The following is a 17,585-nucleotide window of genomic DNA, read 5'->3' as shown; positions in this document are numbered from 1 at the left end:
GCCCACACTCAAGAATCCTCCTTGGTGATCCTTTCATGCAAATTGCTTCCCTTCACACCAATCTACAAATGGACATACAGGTAAGTCTTACAGTCAATACTGGGTTTTATATTTATGTTTGTTGTTGTTTTCCCCTTTTTCTCGTGCTTTTTGTTAACTTGAGTCGGACTGTCCCTCTGACAGGTGTGTGTGTGTGTGTGTGTGTGTGAGCGAGCGTGCGTGTCGTGTCGTGTGTGTGTGTGTGTGCACCAGATCACAAGACATTGTGCTTGGCTTGAATACATACAACAGACACATCTCACTCCAGGTCAGGTCAAAACCAGCCTGAGTGGTGTCTTTCTGTCACCTGAGGTGACAGGACAGGGAACACATTCCTGGATGTGGGCAGAGTTAGCCCTGTGGCAAACTGCATGCCAGGTTGTCATTTGTTTCTAGCAAGTCAGCAGAATAGAACGTGGCGGGCCTGCTCTTTCTGTACAGCAGAATCAATGAGACTTACCTGATGTGACACGGCTGACACTACCTTGAGAGCTGAGAGGAGAAACCCTGCCGATGATTAATTCAAGCTCAGCGACATGATGAGGATTAGCTTACTTTGTTTACCCCTCCAGAAGTCTGCACGACATAGCAGCCCCATGGGGGAATGAGAGGAGTCTGCCCATAAGCCATTATTCACTGTGTATTAAGGATGTTTTAAAACGAGTAAACAATGTGAAGGAGTGTGACCGCATTTGGCAAAGTGTTCTAACCACTGGTTTTTGCACTTCAGTTATTAAGATTTTAATGGGACATATTTGCTCATGTTTCTCAGTGATATACTAACTAGTACAGGTTGCACACTCTACAGCATCGGGGCAGTTGCGTTGTCCTAACTCGATGTCAGTATCATGAGTCAGAGTTATCTAATATTTGTTGAAGAATGCTGTACATGCCGAGGACGTCCTCCGACATGAGCGCACACAGCGCACCTCACTCCTCGTCCACCAAAATGCAGAGATGAACTTGTTTACAGAGTTTGGGAGGGTGATGAAATCACACGGTAAGAAATTCTACAGGCTCACTGGTTTTATCGCACAGGCAATTCCTCTGCATGAATAGAACTCGCCAGATAACGGATAGGACTAGAACAGCATCTGTGATGTTATCTGCCCAGAATAAATGGGCTGTGTGGTTCTGTTGGCATAATCTCAGTGATCTCTCTCAATGGGACTACACTATACTATGCATGGGGAAATTATGCTCTTTCCTTGACTGTCCTTGTTCTATGCTCTGCATACAAAAGAATGAAGTTATTTATGCGCATCTGAATATTAATGCCCGATTCTCTCAGAGAAATCTTGCATCAGTGAGTGCCACTGATAGTAAAGGCTTCTTCCAATTTTTACTTTGTCTTAAGGTTTTGACCCAAATTAATCAAACCCTAGTTAAATGGATGTCGTCGGGCTCCAGTGATGGAGGTGAAGTGATAGGGTGATACTGTAGGTAAAGAGGTAGTGGGCTTTCAGTGCTATAATGAATTGACCCCGGCAGACCTGTCTGTGTGGCACAAAGGGTGTCCCCTGTGGCGGTTCTCCAAAGTCTATTTTAAATGACTGGAATGTTGCCATTTCACTGGCATTATAGATGTTACATGTTAAGCCACAAATCATCAAACATTTCAAATACAGTAGTCTGTTTTGGTTCTCCATTCAAGTTAGTCAAATGTTACCAAGACCACCCAGGTCATAGGGCATATTTGGAGGGGTGAAAAACTAAAGCCAAGTCAGTAGACCTGGCTATTAACATTTTGTGCCCATGGATTTTTTTTCAGAATAGAGACGCAATAGAGTGCCCAGCAGACTTCGCGCAAAAAAAACAAAAAACCTTTTTTTTTTCCACAAAGATTTCCCTAAGACGTCCCCAGACGTCTTGTGCACCATATTGGGTTATTATAAAGATGACCAGATTGATGATACCTGTCTGTCTGTCTTGAGTACATACAAGCATCAATGCAGTATCTGTTGTACAAGTGGGTACAGTAACAGTATAGAATAGATGTTCTCAGGACTTATTGGCTGGAAATGAATGGGTGAGTGCAGCCATTCACTTGTCCAGGCAATGAAGTCAGTAGTACAGGAAGTGATTGTTGGTTTCCAGAACACAGATTAGGCTTGCTGTGGCTCCTCTCCGCCATGCCCTGTTTACTATTCACACCTGAGCAGGCACACAAATAAAACTCGTGCTGCCACGGAAGGCTCAACGCAGATGATGAATATTTCATTTTTTCCTGCAGCTGACTGAGGAGCTTTTGCAAGGAGTAAAATCAGCAAAATCTCAGGGGACATTCCCTGTTTGCACGCACCAAGCTGTTGTACTGCCCATGGCATCCATTTGTAAAGTGCTAAAGTGTAGGGAGATCTGGGGGGACAGTCCTCTGCATTATGCTATTAACAGAACATGAGATGACACCTCTTATGCTCTCCGCACCAACTAATCGCGAAATATTAGCCATGATGCCAGTGGTGCATTGACACAAGATGTCAGACTTTAGTCTTTCACCTCACTAGTCAGTCACTCATCCCACACTCCAGGGATACACGGGTTACACCACTCAGAAGAATGAGTACCTATTTATGCATGGGATATCCCTGCTCAGTCTAGCTACTGTGCTGCTGCAAAAACTCCAAAAGGACATGCTGTACTGCTGGGGTCCTTGTCTCTTATTCAGATCAGATGGCCAGGGAGACTTCATAGTTAAAAATGTAATGCAATGAATGCATGAAAACATTGGATTTTGAAGGCGACGACTAGTTGTAGATAAGAAAATAATCACACCCATGTGAAGTGAGGGGCGCTCTTAACATCGTACATCATCATACATCATCTCATTCCGGCCAATCAGAATTTGCGTCCTCACCTTCGTCTCCAATGTTTGTGTTTACACAAACACTTAAAACTGGCCATTCATTATCAATGGCATTTAATGTTTGTGTTGGGACAAATGCTCAAAGCTGGCCATTCATTATCAATTTCATTCAATGTTTGTGTTAGGACAATGTTTGTGTTTACACAAACCCTCAAAGCTGGACATAGGAGGGGCTAGCGGCCCTCAATAAGCTCCTAGGAACATTCATAACCACACAAAATGCGTATACTTTAGTTCAGTTTGTTCCTGTAAAACTCAACTTTACATTTAATTTCAGCATGGAAAATGTCTGCCATGCATGAACAAAGCTAAAGCTATGCACTACCACAGTTATGGTTTGGGCATATACAGATACATGCAAACGCTGCCAAATTAGTATAGCTGAACTGCATGAATCATCACAGCAATAATAGAAGTGTTCAAGTAAACACTGCTTACTTGAATATGGCAATTGTTGAGTGTCACAGTCTATTGTCAACACAATGTCCTTGACATTGTCATCATCATGGATGTGCTGTGAATGACGTGAGACATACTTGGCATTGATATCAACACCTAATGTCATACAGCTGTTTCTTTTGAAATCTCCCCTATTAAAACACGCTGATGAGGCTAATCTCTCACACGCTCTTTCACAGTCTCTAGAGATAATTCACACTTTATTATCTGATTGTCGTTGCAATCAGTGACCGTGCACCAGGACCTGTGAAATGCAAGGGAAGCCATGTGCGTGCGTGTTTGAGCAAACAAGGGAGTGTAAAGCAGTGGATAAATCTCGGTAAGCAGCCCCTGGCACTCGTCCCTGATTGCCTGCCTGCTCTGTGGGCAGGGGCCTGCGGGGGACTAATCCCTTGGCATGGGCACGGGTCACACATGGTGTGTGTGTGTGTGTGTGTGTGTGCGTGTGCGTGTGCGTGTGCGTGTGCGTGCGTGCGCGTGTCACTAGTCACTACACCAGTGGGGACTGTACTGATCTTATATAACCTGAGTCTACAGGAGCTTGTGGTGTGACTGTGCTGACCCTTGCCCCATGCATTCTGCCCTGTGTTTTTGCAAAGAGTGCAGCCGCTAGTAGCGGGCGGTTGACAAGCTGTTTTTTGTCAACCTGCAGATTGCTTGTATAAGAGCTGCTACTCTTATGTCTGTTATATCCACAGTTAAGGTGACCTTAGGGAGCCCAAGCCTGGAGGGAGTGAAACAGTCCCAACTCTACCTCCTTATCATTTCATAGCTACGTTTATGATTCGCCCTCATGACATAAGACAGGTGTGTGTTGTTAGTGTGTCACAGTGGGGTGCAGTACTTAGTTTAGACAGTTTTTGGTTTGGTCAGACCAGTCATTAGTACAACTACAACCTATCTCAAACCCTCACTCTAAACCTAACCTCCCACGGGGCAGCACACCTAAACCTAACCTTAACCAATGACTAGTCTGAACTAAGTATGCACCCCGTCACAGTGGTGGTACTTAACTGCCCGTGCCTTCATAAGTGGTAATGCAGTATCTAATTGAATGGCATGCTATTAAAAGATCAACAATGGGAATTTGGATCATGGAAATTAGTGTTACACATGAAATGCACAGTGTAAATTCAGTCAGGAAACTCTTTGCAGTCAAATCTGGGTTCCAAGCTTGTATTCTCAACCAATCACATACACACAGCACCTCATTAAAACAGGACAGTTTGCCTTACTCATTTACTTGCTGCATTATAATAATAATAATAATAATAATAGCTCAAATTTATATAGCGCTTTCCTAAATACCCAAAGCGCTTTACATAAGAATACTAGGAACAGACTTTATTAGGAAACAAAACAAAGCAAAAAAAAAGAAAAAGAAAAAATCAGCAAAAAGAGAAATTCCATTATTTTTTAAGAGAACCATAGTCACCATTAGATTATATAGAGACTATCGATGATAATTTACATAGCAAGAACTAGAACACAGACAGGATACATAATAGATAATAGATTATCTAGTAGTCATCAAGGTGTCAACAGCTACTGTAAAACACCAAATAGATGACCAATGACACTTACCAAGGACAAAACCAATGTCCTGAAACAGGTGGTACGGAAGACCGTTGAGTGATTTCCAATGAGCGCTTTCAAACTCCATCTCCAATGTTCCATGCTGCTCCATGTTTTGCCACTCAGTCTAGATGAGGGGGCGTGTCCTGATGGAAAAGTGATGCATGTGCATATATTATTTTTTTGTGAAGCTGTAAATATTGAGTACTCCATCCATAGTTTTATGTTTGAAATAAATGTACAGTATGGCAGCATTTTTAGAAGCTGACACATTTTTGCCCTAACACTAACCCGCAAATCTGCAGACATTTGCATAATTATATGGATAATATTTTCAAAATTCTAAATGCCTGTTTAAACCAGAGGTGGCCACATTTCAACTCCCAGCAGAGAAATTCTGAGTCGATTTTGAGGCTATTTATATGCTTAATATAAATAGCCTCAAATCGGCATTGACGGTTGACATCTGCACAATTTGCCCATGTTAAGCTTCAGCTTCTGTTGTGTGAGACATCAGACCAGAGCTTCTGTTGGAGAGAGAGAGAGAGAGTAAGCAAGGGGCATTATGTTGTTTGTGATGTCCAGACCAGAGCTTCTCGGCGTGCGCGAGACAGTGACAGAGAGAGAAAGATAGATAGGGTGAGGGAGGGGAGAGAGGGAGCATATTTCACCCACACAATAACCTGGCCTATGCTGGTACCGGAACCTGATCAACACGTTGCTTTTCAATGCGCTGTCAGCGCAATAACCCCAGCAATGCCGGTGGGCAAGCAGAAAATGCTGCACTTCTATTTTCCACACCCTGTACCTTTTCATACACAGGCTCAATGCCAAGCCAATGTCATCACATGCACCATACAGACACAACGATCGAGGGAGTTAGGGCTGATTCATACTCCTATTTTACCGCTGTTTCGGCGCTGTAGTGCCGAAATGATTTCGGCTCGTCAGAAAATGTCAGTAGCACCGAAGAGACGACTTTAAGACGGTACACACCCCTGTGAACTGAGTGGTGCAACTTAGTTGTAGAGGGCAAGTATAATGTTTTAAGGCATATTTGTCTTATTAGCCAGGGATCCTTTTAAGTATCTTTACTTTTGAAGTTTTTTTTATACGATATTAATTTGATACATTTCAAAGACAAATATTGTACTTTTGACTGCACTACAGTAGAAACAGGACAATTACATTAGGAATTGACTGCCATATTTCAAATAGTTCAAATATCAGATCTGCTATTTTCACTATTGATTTTTGGAAAATGCAGCAAAAAACGTTATTTGTAATTTGTACTTTACAGTATTTGTACTGCAGTACTTTAACTCAATTACAAATTTGATTGAGCAACTTAGTATCTATCAAGTACTTAGCCCACCACTTATGACCACTGATAAGAATGTCCATGTGCCTTTGGACTCACTTTGACATAGTTACATAGAAGAGTAAGCTATTGAGGAAACTGCTCTTATCGTAAGGTGAGATGAAGTGATAGATAATATAAAATTATTCATAAAAATGTACTTGCTGTAGCAGCTTTTCAGATTGAAGATCATATGACTCATTACGCTCCTGCCCTCAGGATGCCCTCACTTCACTGTAGATAATTGTTGTAGAGGGTGTTCACAGGGCCATACAGCCTTTTCCACAGATATGTGCAAAAATATCTACTGTGATCATTAAATGCGTCTCTCTATCTCAAAGTTGCCCTGAGATGGTAGTTACTTTAACTTGGGACTAGAGTTCACTCACATGCAATGGTTTTTATTTGGTAGCATAATGAATTTCCAATCTAACTATACAAAATACCATCTGAATTAATCTCAGTTATGTATAATGTTTCATCTCTCTCTGCACCACCTCAAGTTTTAAAGATACTCAACTGATCTTTTCAAATAATTATCATTCTCAACTGTTGCTCTCAGTCTCCCCCTCCCTCTCACTCTCAGATCTTTCCTATCCATGGTGTGAAGTAATTGTAGATGCCTACAGTTTTGAGCGCGCGCACACACACACACACACACACACACACACACACACACACACACACACACAGTAGTATAGGACTATAGCAGCTATGCATAAGGGGACCACAACAAAGGATAATATCCTACTGGTAGGTTTGCGTGTCTTGACTGATTTTGGTCTGAATCCAGACTCTCAACCCTGTAACTAGAAATTAACGTCCCAATTTAATTGCCGGCCTCCTCGATGTCCCCAAGACCAGGCTCTGTACCTGGGGTGACACCATACTACAGAGCCTTCTCTGTGGCTGCCATGCAGTGCCCCCTCCCTCTGGAATGCACTCCCCAAACACAGCTGAGACGCACCTTCAATCGCCCTGAAAACCCACCTGTTCAGAATTGCCTTTCCGAGTTAACTTTGATTTCAACTCGTTATTTATTTATTTTGTTTTATTGCTTTCAATTCTTATCTTGCTTATGAGTTTTTCTCCTAATAATCCTCTTTTTTGTCCTCTCCCCCATGGCCCTCACACATATATGTAATGTGTATTTGAGTACTCATAAAAGCGCTATACATTCCAAATATAAATTATAATGTATATGGACAGAACATTGTTTCAAACCCACAAAGCCATGCATAAACCAGTAGGCATATCACAGTAAAACAATAGAGGTTATTAGTAAAAAGGCCTATTTCATGGTTTTGGTGCCCTCAAGCTGGACATCTATAACCTCAATTATTCTCTGTGATATCAAAAAATGAGATTTAGCAGCAGACACTAGAACCTGCAGGCACAGTGAGGCACTTATTAAAGGGGGTGTGCTCGGGATGGAGTAAGATATATATATATTGGATTATGGATTTGGTTTCATAACACAGCATTTGGTTTAGGTACTGGCTCTTTCTTGACTTGCTGCTTTGGGAGCAGGCAGGCAGCGCACTTGCCTCGATCGTCGCACTGCCTCTATATTTGGTCTAAATGGTGACCTATAAATAACGTGAGAGTGAGATTGTAACTCTCCAGGGATTGATCGATGTCCGGGCTTCAAGGTGTAGGCCTACTGTACTTCCAGTTGTTACAGGGACCGTGTGATGATGTTTAGCACATGACACCCCAGAAAAGTATAGCCTAGAAATCGATCATGGAACACACATGTGTTATGTCATTTATGGAACAAAACGACATGATACAGGCAGGAGGACCGCAGCTGTTAAGTTGATGGTCCTCATCAGCAGCAGCACTGTCTGTGCACAGCTTTTCTGCACTAAAGAATTGATGTTGAGGGGGAGGTGCCCGTCCGACCGAGGCGAGTGGCATATGACTTTGCTGGCCGAATCTAACAATTAAAACCTTGATGAATACAGATTGGTTTCACTTAATAGACCACCGGGGCAACAACAGATGCGTGTAGTTTGCGTTAGCGAATAAGCCTACAGGTGAATTATTTTGTATTGGCGATTTGGCGTTTAATCAGTTTAGGCTACTTTTACTTTTTTTTTGACGCAGCGTATGCTTAATAGATAAAGTAGGAAAGATAAGGACTATGCAGGCTTTTCTCGGGACAAACCTGGATTTCTTTTCCGCACAGTGCCGTGGGAGCTATTCTGCTGCTGATATCTAAATCTGGGATTTGGAGAATTGCTGAATTGATTGGAGACACAGGAGTTGCCCGCCCTACCATCATTGCCCGTGCTGTAGCCTAGTAGCAGCAGCACACGGAACCTTAACGGCCGCGTTCCATCAATCCAGCAGCAGCTGAACAGCACTGTCAAACTGTCCGCTCCGCTCCTCCATCTGCGCCCCGGGTCCACTTGAGATGAGGACCGCGTCCCGAGCCTGTTCTGTGTGAAGGAGGCGAAGAGGGGGGGGGTGCAGTTTGTTCGGCGTCTCCCGTCGTCCGCAGTGAGGCAAGAGGACGAGAGGAAGTGGCCGCCGGCCCACAGGAGAGCCGCAAGCATGGAGCAAGACGACAACACGTCGAGTGCCTCCAAAAAGACAATCATTGCAAAGATTTTCAAAGTTCGCAAGAGGAGACAGATGCTTTTCGTGCAAGTGTGTTTCATCTGCAGCGTCCTGTTCGTGGCGTGGAGCGCGTCGGCTCTGCTCACAAAGACAGGTGAGTGTGGGGACCGAACCGGGGACACACTCACACACTGCTGACAAACGTGGGTCATGGAGGACAGAGCCCAGCAGCTGAGGATTCTGCAGTGTAACCAATGCGTTGTATTTCAATGATTCTCCATCTTTCTCCAATTCGGAAAGTAACAAACACACTGTCAAGGGCATGCAGCCTGGTAGGAGTGTCCGAGCTATCGTGGAATTGATCGCATGCATCACATACGGAATAACATAGGTGGTCCATATAGGATGGAGCAGGAATGTTATCTTGTGCGAATGCGCCTGCAGGCTACGGTGGCTCTGGTTTAATGGCATGCATGAGGCTTTCTGGTCATTTTAGGGGACGTCTGCCTCTGCAGCGAATGGTGTGCCTGTGCTATTGTATTATTATATTTGAATGGGTCCAACCGTCCATATCGGTGATCTAGGTCATATGTCTTTTCTATGCGTCTGTTTGTCCTTATGCCGCAGTGTGCGCGCCGTGGCAACGGAACGGTTTTTTTTTTAAAGAGTATTACAAACCAACGATGCACAGCCCTTATCCACGTTCATTGTAGACGCCAGATAACCGACGACAAGGCGCGTTTTCAATCAGCCTAATTTTGGGTTGAGTCATTTCTCCGTGGCAAATCTGCGTTTGTGCCAGGGCAGGCGCTGGAGACGAATCATGGCAAGCAGCGGCGCATCAGCGGTCACTATACGTTTGGAGCGTTGCCCCGCCGTGGCAATGCCTGGCATCAGCATCGCGCACACTCTCATAATCGTTATCTTTCTCCTCCTGCATAACGCACGCTTTAGGTTCTGCATGAGGGTCGAGTGATCAGATTATACAATTACGCAGAGGACGATCATTTGGGGGAAATAACATGAGAGAGAGAGGGGGGAGCATTCCCATTCTCTCTCACTGATCCATTATTCACAGCTGCTCTCCGAGGTGTGCAATGCACTGTGTGCATGGTGAGGTCGGTGGATTATTCACGACCGATGCATCATGCATGCACAGTGTTTGTGTGACATATGTCACAAGCCCCATATACAAAAGAAGAACGCACACGCGTGTCTGTATGGGCTGTGTCAAAAACCCACTGCACGTGTCTGAGGTGAAACACTTAACATGCAGTCTGCAGAGTAGTACGTTCGAGCTGTCTCTTCGTTATGTAATCGTCGCCGACGCCAAGACAATTAACCTTGACATTCACATGAAGAATACCTGACTAGTCATTCATAACCGAGGTTATCCATCATCAACATGAGTGACAGCCTCTCTGAAAGGTATTCATGAAGCCTATATCTGCAAAAGCATAACAAAATATTATATACTGCAAATAGCCTAAAGAAATCACACCCGTGTGAAGTGAGGGGCGTGCATATCATCATACATCTTATTCCGGCCAATCACAATTTGCGTCCTCACTTTTGTCTTCAATGTTTGTGTTTACACAAACACTCAGAAATGGCCATTCATTTTCAATGGCATTTAATGTTTGTGTTGGGACAATATTGTGTTGTGTCAAAGCTGGACATGGGAGAAAATACCCCTCGGGCTGGAATGCCATGTTCAGTGTAATGGATACATTGCACATTTTTGTTTGCCACAGCACACAGGGATTACTGTAAAGACAAAAGTGGTTTCAATCTGTTTGGTCCTCAAAGTGCTTTTAACCCTGACCCTCAACCTCAGAGCTTGCATGGTGTGGGATCTGCCCATCTGCATCCACTTAGGCCCAGGCTTGAAATCATCTGTAAATCAGCACTCTATGGCCTCTATAATGTCTCTAAAGGACATGTATTGGGGAGTTGTATTAATTACATTAAAACAACAAGTTTAAGAGATTATTCTCAAATTATATCATGCACCAAAGTGCAAATCACAAAATCTGTTGTATCCAAAAGGCATGCTCTGGGAGCCCACACTAAGCCTCCTGCTCAGTAATGGCTTGCCTTTTTTTCATTTAATCAAGTTTGCCTGACCCAAGTGTGAGTGTTGCCATGATGCAGGGGTATTTGACAGAGCTAGGGTTGCTTTCATTTTAGCCATGATGCACTGCTGTGACTTGTAGAAGTAATGGTGGTCATCTCAAGGTGTTCCAGATGAGAGGTGTTTGATCTAAGCCTAAGGCAATGGGATGGGACGCTCCTGGACCTATGGGCTGGGTAACGGTTTCTGAACACTAATCAGATCAAACTATGACTCTTATGGCCTTGTTAGTACTCATATCTCTCAGAAAGGAAACGAGCATTTGTCTAATGACTGTCAGACCTTTTGTGTGTGTGTGTGTGTGTGTGTGTGTGTGTGTGTGTGTGTGTGTGTGTGTGTGTGTGTGTGTGTGTGTGTGTGTGTGTGTGTGTGTGTGTGTGTGTGTGTGTGTGTGTGTGTGTGTGTGTGTGTGTGTGTGTGTGTGTGTGTGTGTGTGTGTGTGCTCAGTCAGTGTGAAGCTCTACAGCTGTAGTGTAGCCATTTAGGCTGCTCAATAGTGCCACCCAGCGGTATTGTCGTACTCAAACAGACATGCATACATGAAGACATACATAGACAGACAGACAGACACGCAGTCACTTAATAGAGGTGGTTGGCAGTTGGCACCGCTCAACAATGTATGCCATCCATTGCAGCAATGTATTAATTCAAGAGTGCTACCAGATTGGTTTAGTTATGCATGTCATGTCTTTGCTAGCATCCCAAATACACCAGATGTTGTTGTTGTTTGACACCAATCACAAGGATGTCCTGATTCTGGAAGTGGGCTGTGTCTTTGTACATGGACCAGGCATTTCAAGATAAACATTCTAAGTACCAACCATTACTTGGACAACAAGCCTTGGGTACCGATTTTAGATTGCCTGCACCATCTTTGCTTAAGTCTTGTCTTAGGGACAACCTTGTCTTATCGACAGCATATTGGCTGGCAGCTAAAAGATGCATTTCTTCTGGGTTATGTCTTTATGGAAGGATGTCATGTGGTGGTGTGCTGATTGGATGTATGGTAGCAGGGTGCCACATGGGAGGCTAGAACAGGTGTTTATGCCCAGGTCTGAGCAGGGCAGATCAATGGTGATGTGAGGAGGGAGGCTTCAGTGTTATTTATCCATTTGTAACTGAGTGTACACAGTGGCGTGCACAGATAGACACTAGGGGTTGCAAGAGCACCCCCTGCCCCTTTGGCAATGTGCCTTTTGGAAAAAAAAGAGGGGAGAAAAACGTCTTTCTTGTACAGTGCACACTGTACAGTAGCCTATGTGGACCATTGGTGACATTGATCAAAGAACAGTGTCTAATATATTATTTAGGCCCCAAAATCTATAAATCTCACACTATTAAGGCAACCGGCTGGTTCCACGCGCTGCACAAGGTGCCCTTTTTTCACTTGAGCACCTGCCCCTCTCTGTGCACGCCACTGAGTGTACATAATCTCAGAGTAGAGTTAAATGAACACTGAGGATTTTACTGTGTACGAGGGATGATTTTTGGCAGCAGGAGGCCTGTGAGGAGGTGCACTCTCGTAGTATACGCTCACAGTGCAGGAAGTGGATGTGATTTATGAGCGTCCTTGGTCCACCCCCTCCCTAGATGATTGGACAGAGCTGGTGGATGACATTACTACCAGGTTACTGTTGCTCTGTGTCTCCCTACACACAATACACAATACAAGCTGCTTGGAGGCAGACAGTCACCACGTTGTTGGTATAATTTATTTTTGTTTCTCCTTCAAGGCAGAAAAGGCGTTTGACTCAGTTTAGCTCAGAGTCTTTGCCATCTACTGTTACGATTCTGCACAGCAGTTTTGCGAATATTTGATTGTCAAATACCATACATGTTAGTTAACACACAGTGTAACATCTTGAAGATTATCGCTTGAAATGGTTTTCTAATATCACTAGGAGGATGTATTGATGGAGAGTTTTCTTAAACATTCAGTACAGTGTGCTCAAAAAAGGTACATTCATACAGTGGTTGTGCCTTTTTCCAAAGCACTGTACAATGTGCATTACATTCACCCACTCAAACACAAACGGCAGAGGAAACCATGCAAGGCACCGACCTGCTCGCAGAAGTAGAATGTGTCTTGCTCAATGACGCGTAGCCAGGAGGAGCTGGGGGTCGAACCCGGACCGGGAACCATGCAAGGCTGCCACTGACGGGCACATTATGGTCACATCCTGATATAACCCTTTCAATATGCATCCTACCCATCAAAATGTAATCAAAAATCATTGATTACCTTCAAAGTATTGAGTGACCTTTTTCTTTTTCTTTATAAAGAAGCGTTCTCAAAGATTGACTTGGAAAAGAGGTTTAATCATGCAAACGAAAACAGATTTTCCTCATTGCCATAACAGCACAGGGTGTGTAGCGTTAGTTCGACTTCCCAATTATCCGACACCCATAAATCGACTACCCAATATTCCGACCATAGAGTCCCATACAACCCTATTACCAAACCCTAACCGAACGTGGAAGCCACGGGTGAGTCTTAACCGTCCACGTAGTCGAACTAACGTGTGCCCCCCAACAGCATAACCGTAGGCTGTTCTGTAATTGCCTTTTCAAAAATTGAGTACGATGCTATATCAAGATTGTGAAGCTAGAATTACTTTTCACCCCTGTTCACAACAGAATGTTCTTTTGATGTACTGACAATATTGATGACGACTGCTATTTGTATTGTATGCAATATGCACACTGGTGGTGATATGTATGTGAAGCACTGAGTTGCTGTCCCCTCCGTCCCCTCTGTGTGTCTGTGATTTTATTTATTTTTGAGGGGGCTAGCCACTCCTATATACAGGTTTGTTTGTCTTGTCTAGACAAACATTAAAATCACACCCGTGTGAAGTAAGTGGTGCAACTCCGTGTGGGGGAACGCACCCAGGGTGCCGGCCTGCTTCCGGCGAGCCACCCGTGTCCGAAACGGTTGGGAAATGACAGAGTTACCGTGTGGGGGTCCCTCTACTGTACTGTACTACTGTCACTGTACTGTACTGGTACACCTGAAATCACCATATATACAGTTAATGTGTGTGTGTTAGGTGGTGAAAAACAACCATGCTGTTTTCGTGCTCACGCATACCCAGCCAGCTACCGACACACATAGTCACTTAAGGAAGTGGTTTGCACCACTTAAAAACGCCATTGACAATGGACAGGTTTGTTTTGTCACTAACACAAAAATGTTATGGCATTTACAATGAACAGAGTTTAATGTTTGTTTTGTCTGTCACTGAGCAAATCGTCACATGCATGTTATGTTATGTTATCGCAATGATGTAAGGGCTGATTCATACTCTGTATGTATTCAATCCGCTGTAGTGCTGCAATTATTTCTGCAATTTTTTTTTTTTATCTCATCAGAAATTTTCAGTAGCAACGAAGAGGCGACTTTAGGACGGTACCGGCGCCCCCCCCGAACCTCAAATGACGTCACATTGTAGGCTCTACAGAGCCGAACCAACTTTTATTCGGCTCTAAAATAGGAGTATGAATCGCGCCTAAGAAGATAAGGGTTGGTAAAGCGCCCCTCACTTTACACGCGTGTGATTTCTTTTTTTGCCAACTAGTGGACCTAGAATGTCTTTCATAAAACATAACAAAACAAATGACACAATGAAGGAACAAAGTACAAGAATGAGAATTATTACATAAATAATGGGATTGTCAAAAATGGTATTGAGAATATATATTGATTGATTTGGACTTCTCCTATGCATTCAAGATCAGCTGAAATTGCCTAACCACTGTGGAGCCAGTTGAAAGCGTTCATTTGACTTTAATGAATTGAATAAAATGTAACTGGATTTGACTGTGATTGCTCATGTCATTCCAATTTCTTGGACATAAATTGCGAGCCTTGGTTCCCGGTCCAGACTACATGTCCAGGCTGTAGTGTCTCTCCCAGACCCTGACACATACGCTCTAACTACTGTATGTAGATCCACGGAGCGCTCATGATAACCGTCTCAGTATTCATCAGCTGGGGTGAAGCTGAAACAGAATTGTTCCTGCAGGACTATAACAACAACAAAGGTCTTTCTCTCTCCAGAACAAAGCTGTGGCACAAAACTTAGTTGAGTTGCACAGAGAGAGCAAGAGTATGTAAATTAGGCTGTGTGACTGTTTAATGTCATGTATGTCACTCTTTCTGCAATGATTCACTACACTGTATCATCCAGTGGTGGAAAGTACAAGTAAATTACTTAAGTACATTTTATACATGATAACTTGTACTTAAGGGACATTTTTGACTTTTACTTACAGAGTCGTTATTTTCTACATTGTGGTATTGATACTTGAGTAAAAAAACAAAGTAGTATTTTGTCTACCACTGATCATCAAATTGGAATACAAGGCAATGAAACATGATCTTTAACTCGGTATCTGACATTTTGGCCCAATTTGGCATTGCCAATGAGCCATCCATGCAGCTCAACTATGCACACACGGTGAGATGTGCGGCGCAGGTGTGAGTGATTGTTGGAGGGTGTGTCGGGAGGCGGTGGATCGTCAGTCTGCTCTTCCAGATGATTGCCCTTCACTCAACGCGTGCCATTTAATGCTGAATTACTTTCAATGACTGTGTGCTAAAAATACCAGGATGTTTTTTGTTTGAGAACCTATCGTGGAAAAACACAAACTGGAATTCTAGAGCTGTCGGAAAACGACCAGTGTTGTTGTCGAAGAGTTGTTCGACTTTTGTTCAGTTGTTTGAGTAGTGTGATTTGGGTTTATTCTTTTTTACACCGTATGCAAAAGAATGCTCTGCATTTGATGTACATTATTCACTATGGTGACAAGTAATTCTCAGACCCTAGATTTTCAGTTGCATCATTATGCAGATTATAAGATATTATCATTATGTAATGTTATTTACTGAATATAATCATGGAATATATAGAAAATGTTTTTGTGCAACAGTGGTTTTGATGTAAAATATACTGTAGATATATTTATGGAGGTTTAGCAATATTTTCCTCCCACCCTAGAATTAAATCAGTAGAGTAAACAGTAAACACTAACCACATTGTCCTCCTAATAAATAATTAATTAGTTAAATCCTGTTGTGACTGCAATAGTCAGGGAGACTAGAGATTTGAACACATTTAGGAAGCTACTTATCTCAATTAATTTTCAGATGCTCGAACATTGTAGAACTGGAAGAAAGCATAAACGGGACATTTTTCCTTCTAATAATGCTTACACTCGGATTCTAGCACATTGTTCTTCATTAAAATAATCATTATAATTATCTATTGCCTGTTTGTGCTGTGATATTATCAAATAATTCACGTTTAAACAGTCAGTATCATTATACATAATGGATTCCAGAACTGAAGAGTAGAACATTTAACAGTCAGAATCTGTTTTTGCCAACCAAAACCTGATGCGTTTTGATGTTTACAGAAGCAGAATGAAAAACATCAACAAAGCAGACTTTTAATGGAGTTAGAAAAAACATGTTGGTTTTTAGCATCTTTCGGGAGGTTTAACAACACCCATGGGACAGCAGCACATAATGGATGTCTTTAATTTGAAATTCAAATAAGCCCACAAGAACTTATATTTTACTTCAGGAGCAGTCAGGAGTGCCCCAATTTATTTTTTCATTGTCTGTCAGTTTGGTATTGTTCTTGTGATTACATGCTTAATTGCTTATATTAATGGTCTAAAAAAACACTCTAAATAACACGGCTCATGTTCTGTTCCAGGTTATGGGATGGTAGTGGAGGGGCACTCGCACCCGGACCATGAACACTGGGGAAGAAGACTCATGGCCTCGCCACCAGACAACGAAACGGAGCACAAGAACTGTACAGAACCAGGTACGCTAGGGGGGGTGTGCATGTGTGCGTGCTTGCGTGCGCAATTCGAAAGGGGGGGGAAAAAGATCAACAAAATGAACCGCTTAACCCACTTTGGACTGCCGATTCTAAAAAGCTAACCTACGTTTTTTCAAATATTTATATACTGTAGCAGCATAATGTTTTTGTAATTTTTGAATACTGTACATGTATACTAGTCCAAGAGGGGTTCCCGTCCAGAAGGGTTAGAACCCCAAAAGGGGTTCCCGCCCAGAAATGCATTACAAAATTCATATTAGCATATTATTGTGCCATTTTCACTTTCAACCTGGCGTCCCTTGGGCATGTCATAATTGTCAAAACTTGATGTTTTCCCCAAACATTTAAATGTTTTCCAAAATAGCAAATTGCAGATCTACTGTACAAGCTCACAGTGTGTTGCATCATGTTGTGTGATTTTGCCATAGTTGGGCCGCAGCAATAGGCTATTGCTATTTGGGGGTCCTTGGCATGGAAATGTTGGAACAGATTTCATTTCCAACATTCATTAGTTTACTGTGTGTATATTATTTACACACACACACACACACACACACACACACACACACACACACACACACACACACACACACACACACAAACACACTTGACATTGGGCAACACATGTTCAGCATTTTACATACATTTTGTTTGTTGAAAAGTACAGTCTCAGTCAGTGGATCTGACCCTGTTTTTGAGCGGTGCACACTGCTCCCTGTGTCCATCTTAATA

The 17,585-nt window shown here is 42.9% G+C and overlaps 1 protein-coding gene across 1 annotated transcript in view; it reads left to right on the top strand.

Annotated features, from left to right (window-relative positions):
* Nucleotides 1-8,858: 8,858 nt before the first annotated feature.
* Nucleotides 8,859-17,585, top strand: part of slc24a4b (solute carrier family 24 member 4b) — a gene marked incomplete at its 5' end in the record, with an annotated part of 35,847 nt that continues 27,120 nt past the window's right edge. The window contains 2 exons of the mRNA XM_080790358.1: nucleotides 8,859-9,018; nucleotides 16,722-16,835. Coding sequence (XP_080646484.1) covers nucleotides 8,859-9,018; nucleotides 16,722-16,835 — 274 coding nt within the window. The remainder of the gene's footprint in view (nucleotides 9,019-16,721; nucleotides 16,836-17,585) is intronic.

The sequence above is a fragment of the Protomyctophum bolini genome, assembly GCF_963924005.1.
Source record: "Protomyctophum bolini genome assembly, chromosome: 19".
In the NCBI taxonomy this organism is placed as follows: domain Eukaryota; kingdom Metazoa; phylum Chordata; class Actinopteri; order Myctophiformes; family Myctophidae; genus Protomyctophum; species Protomyctophum bolini.
Note: the sequence above shows the minus strand (reverse complement) of the source record. Positions and strands in the feature narration are given on the sequence as shown.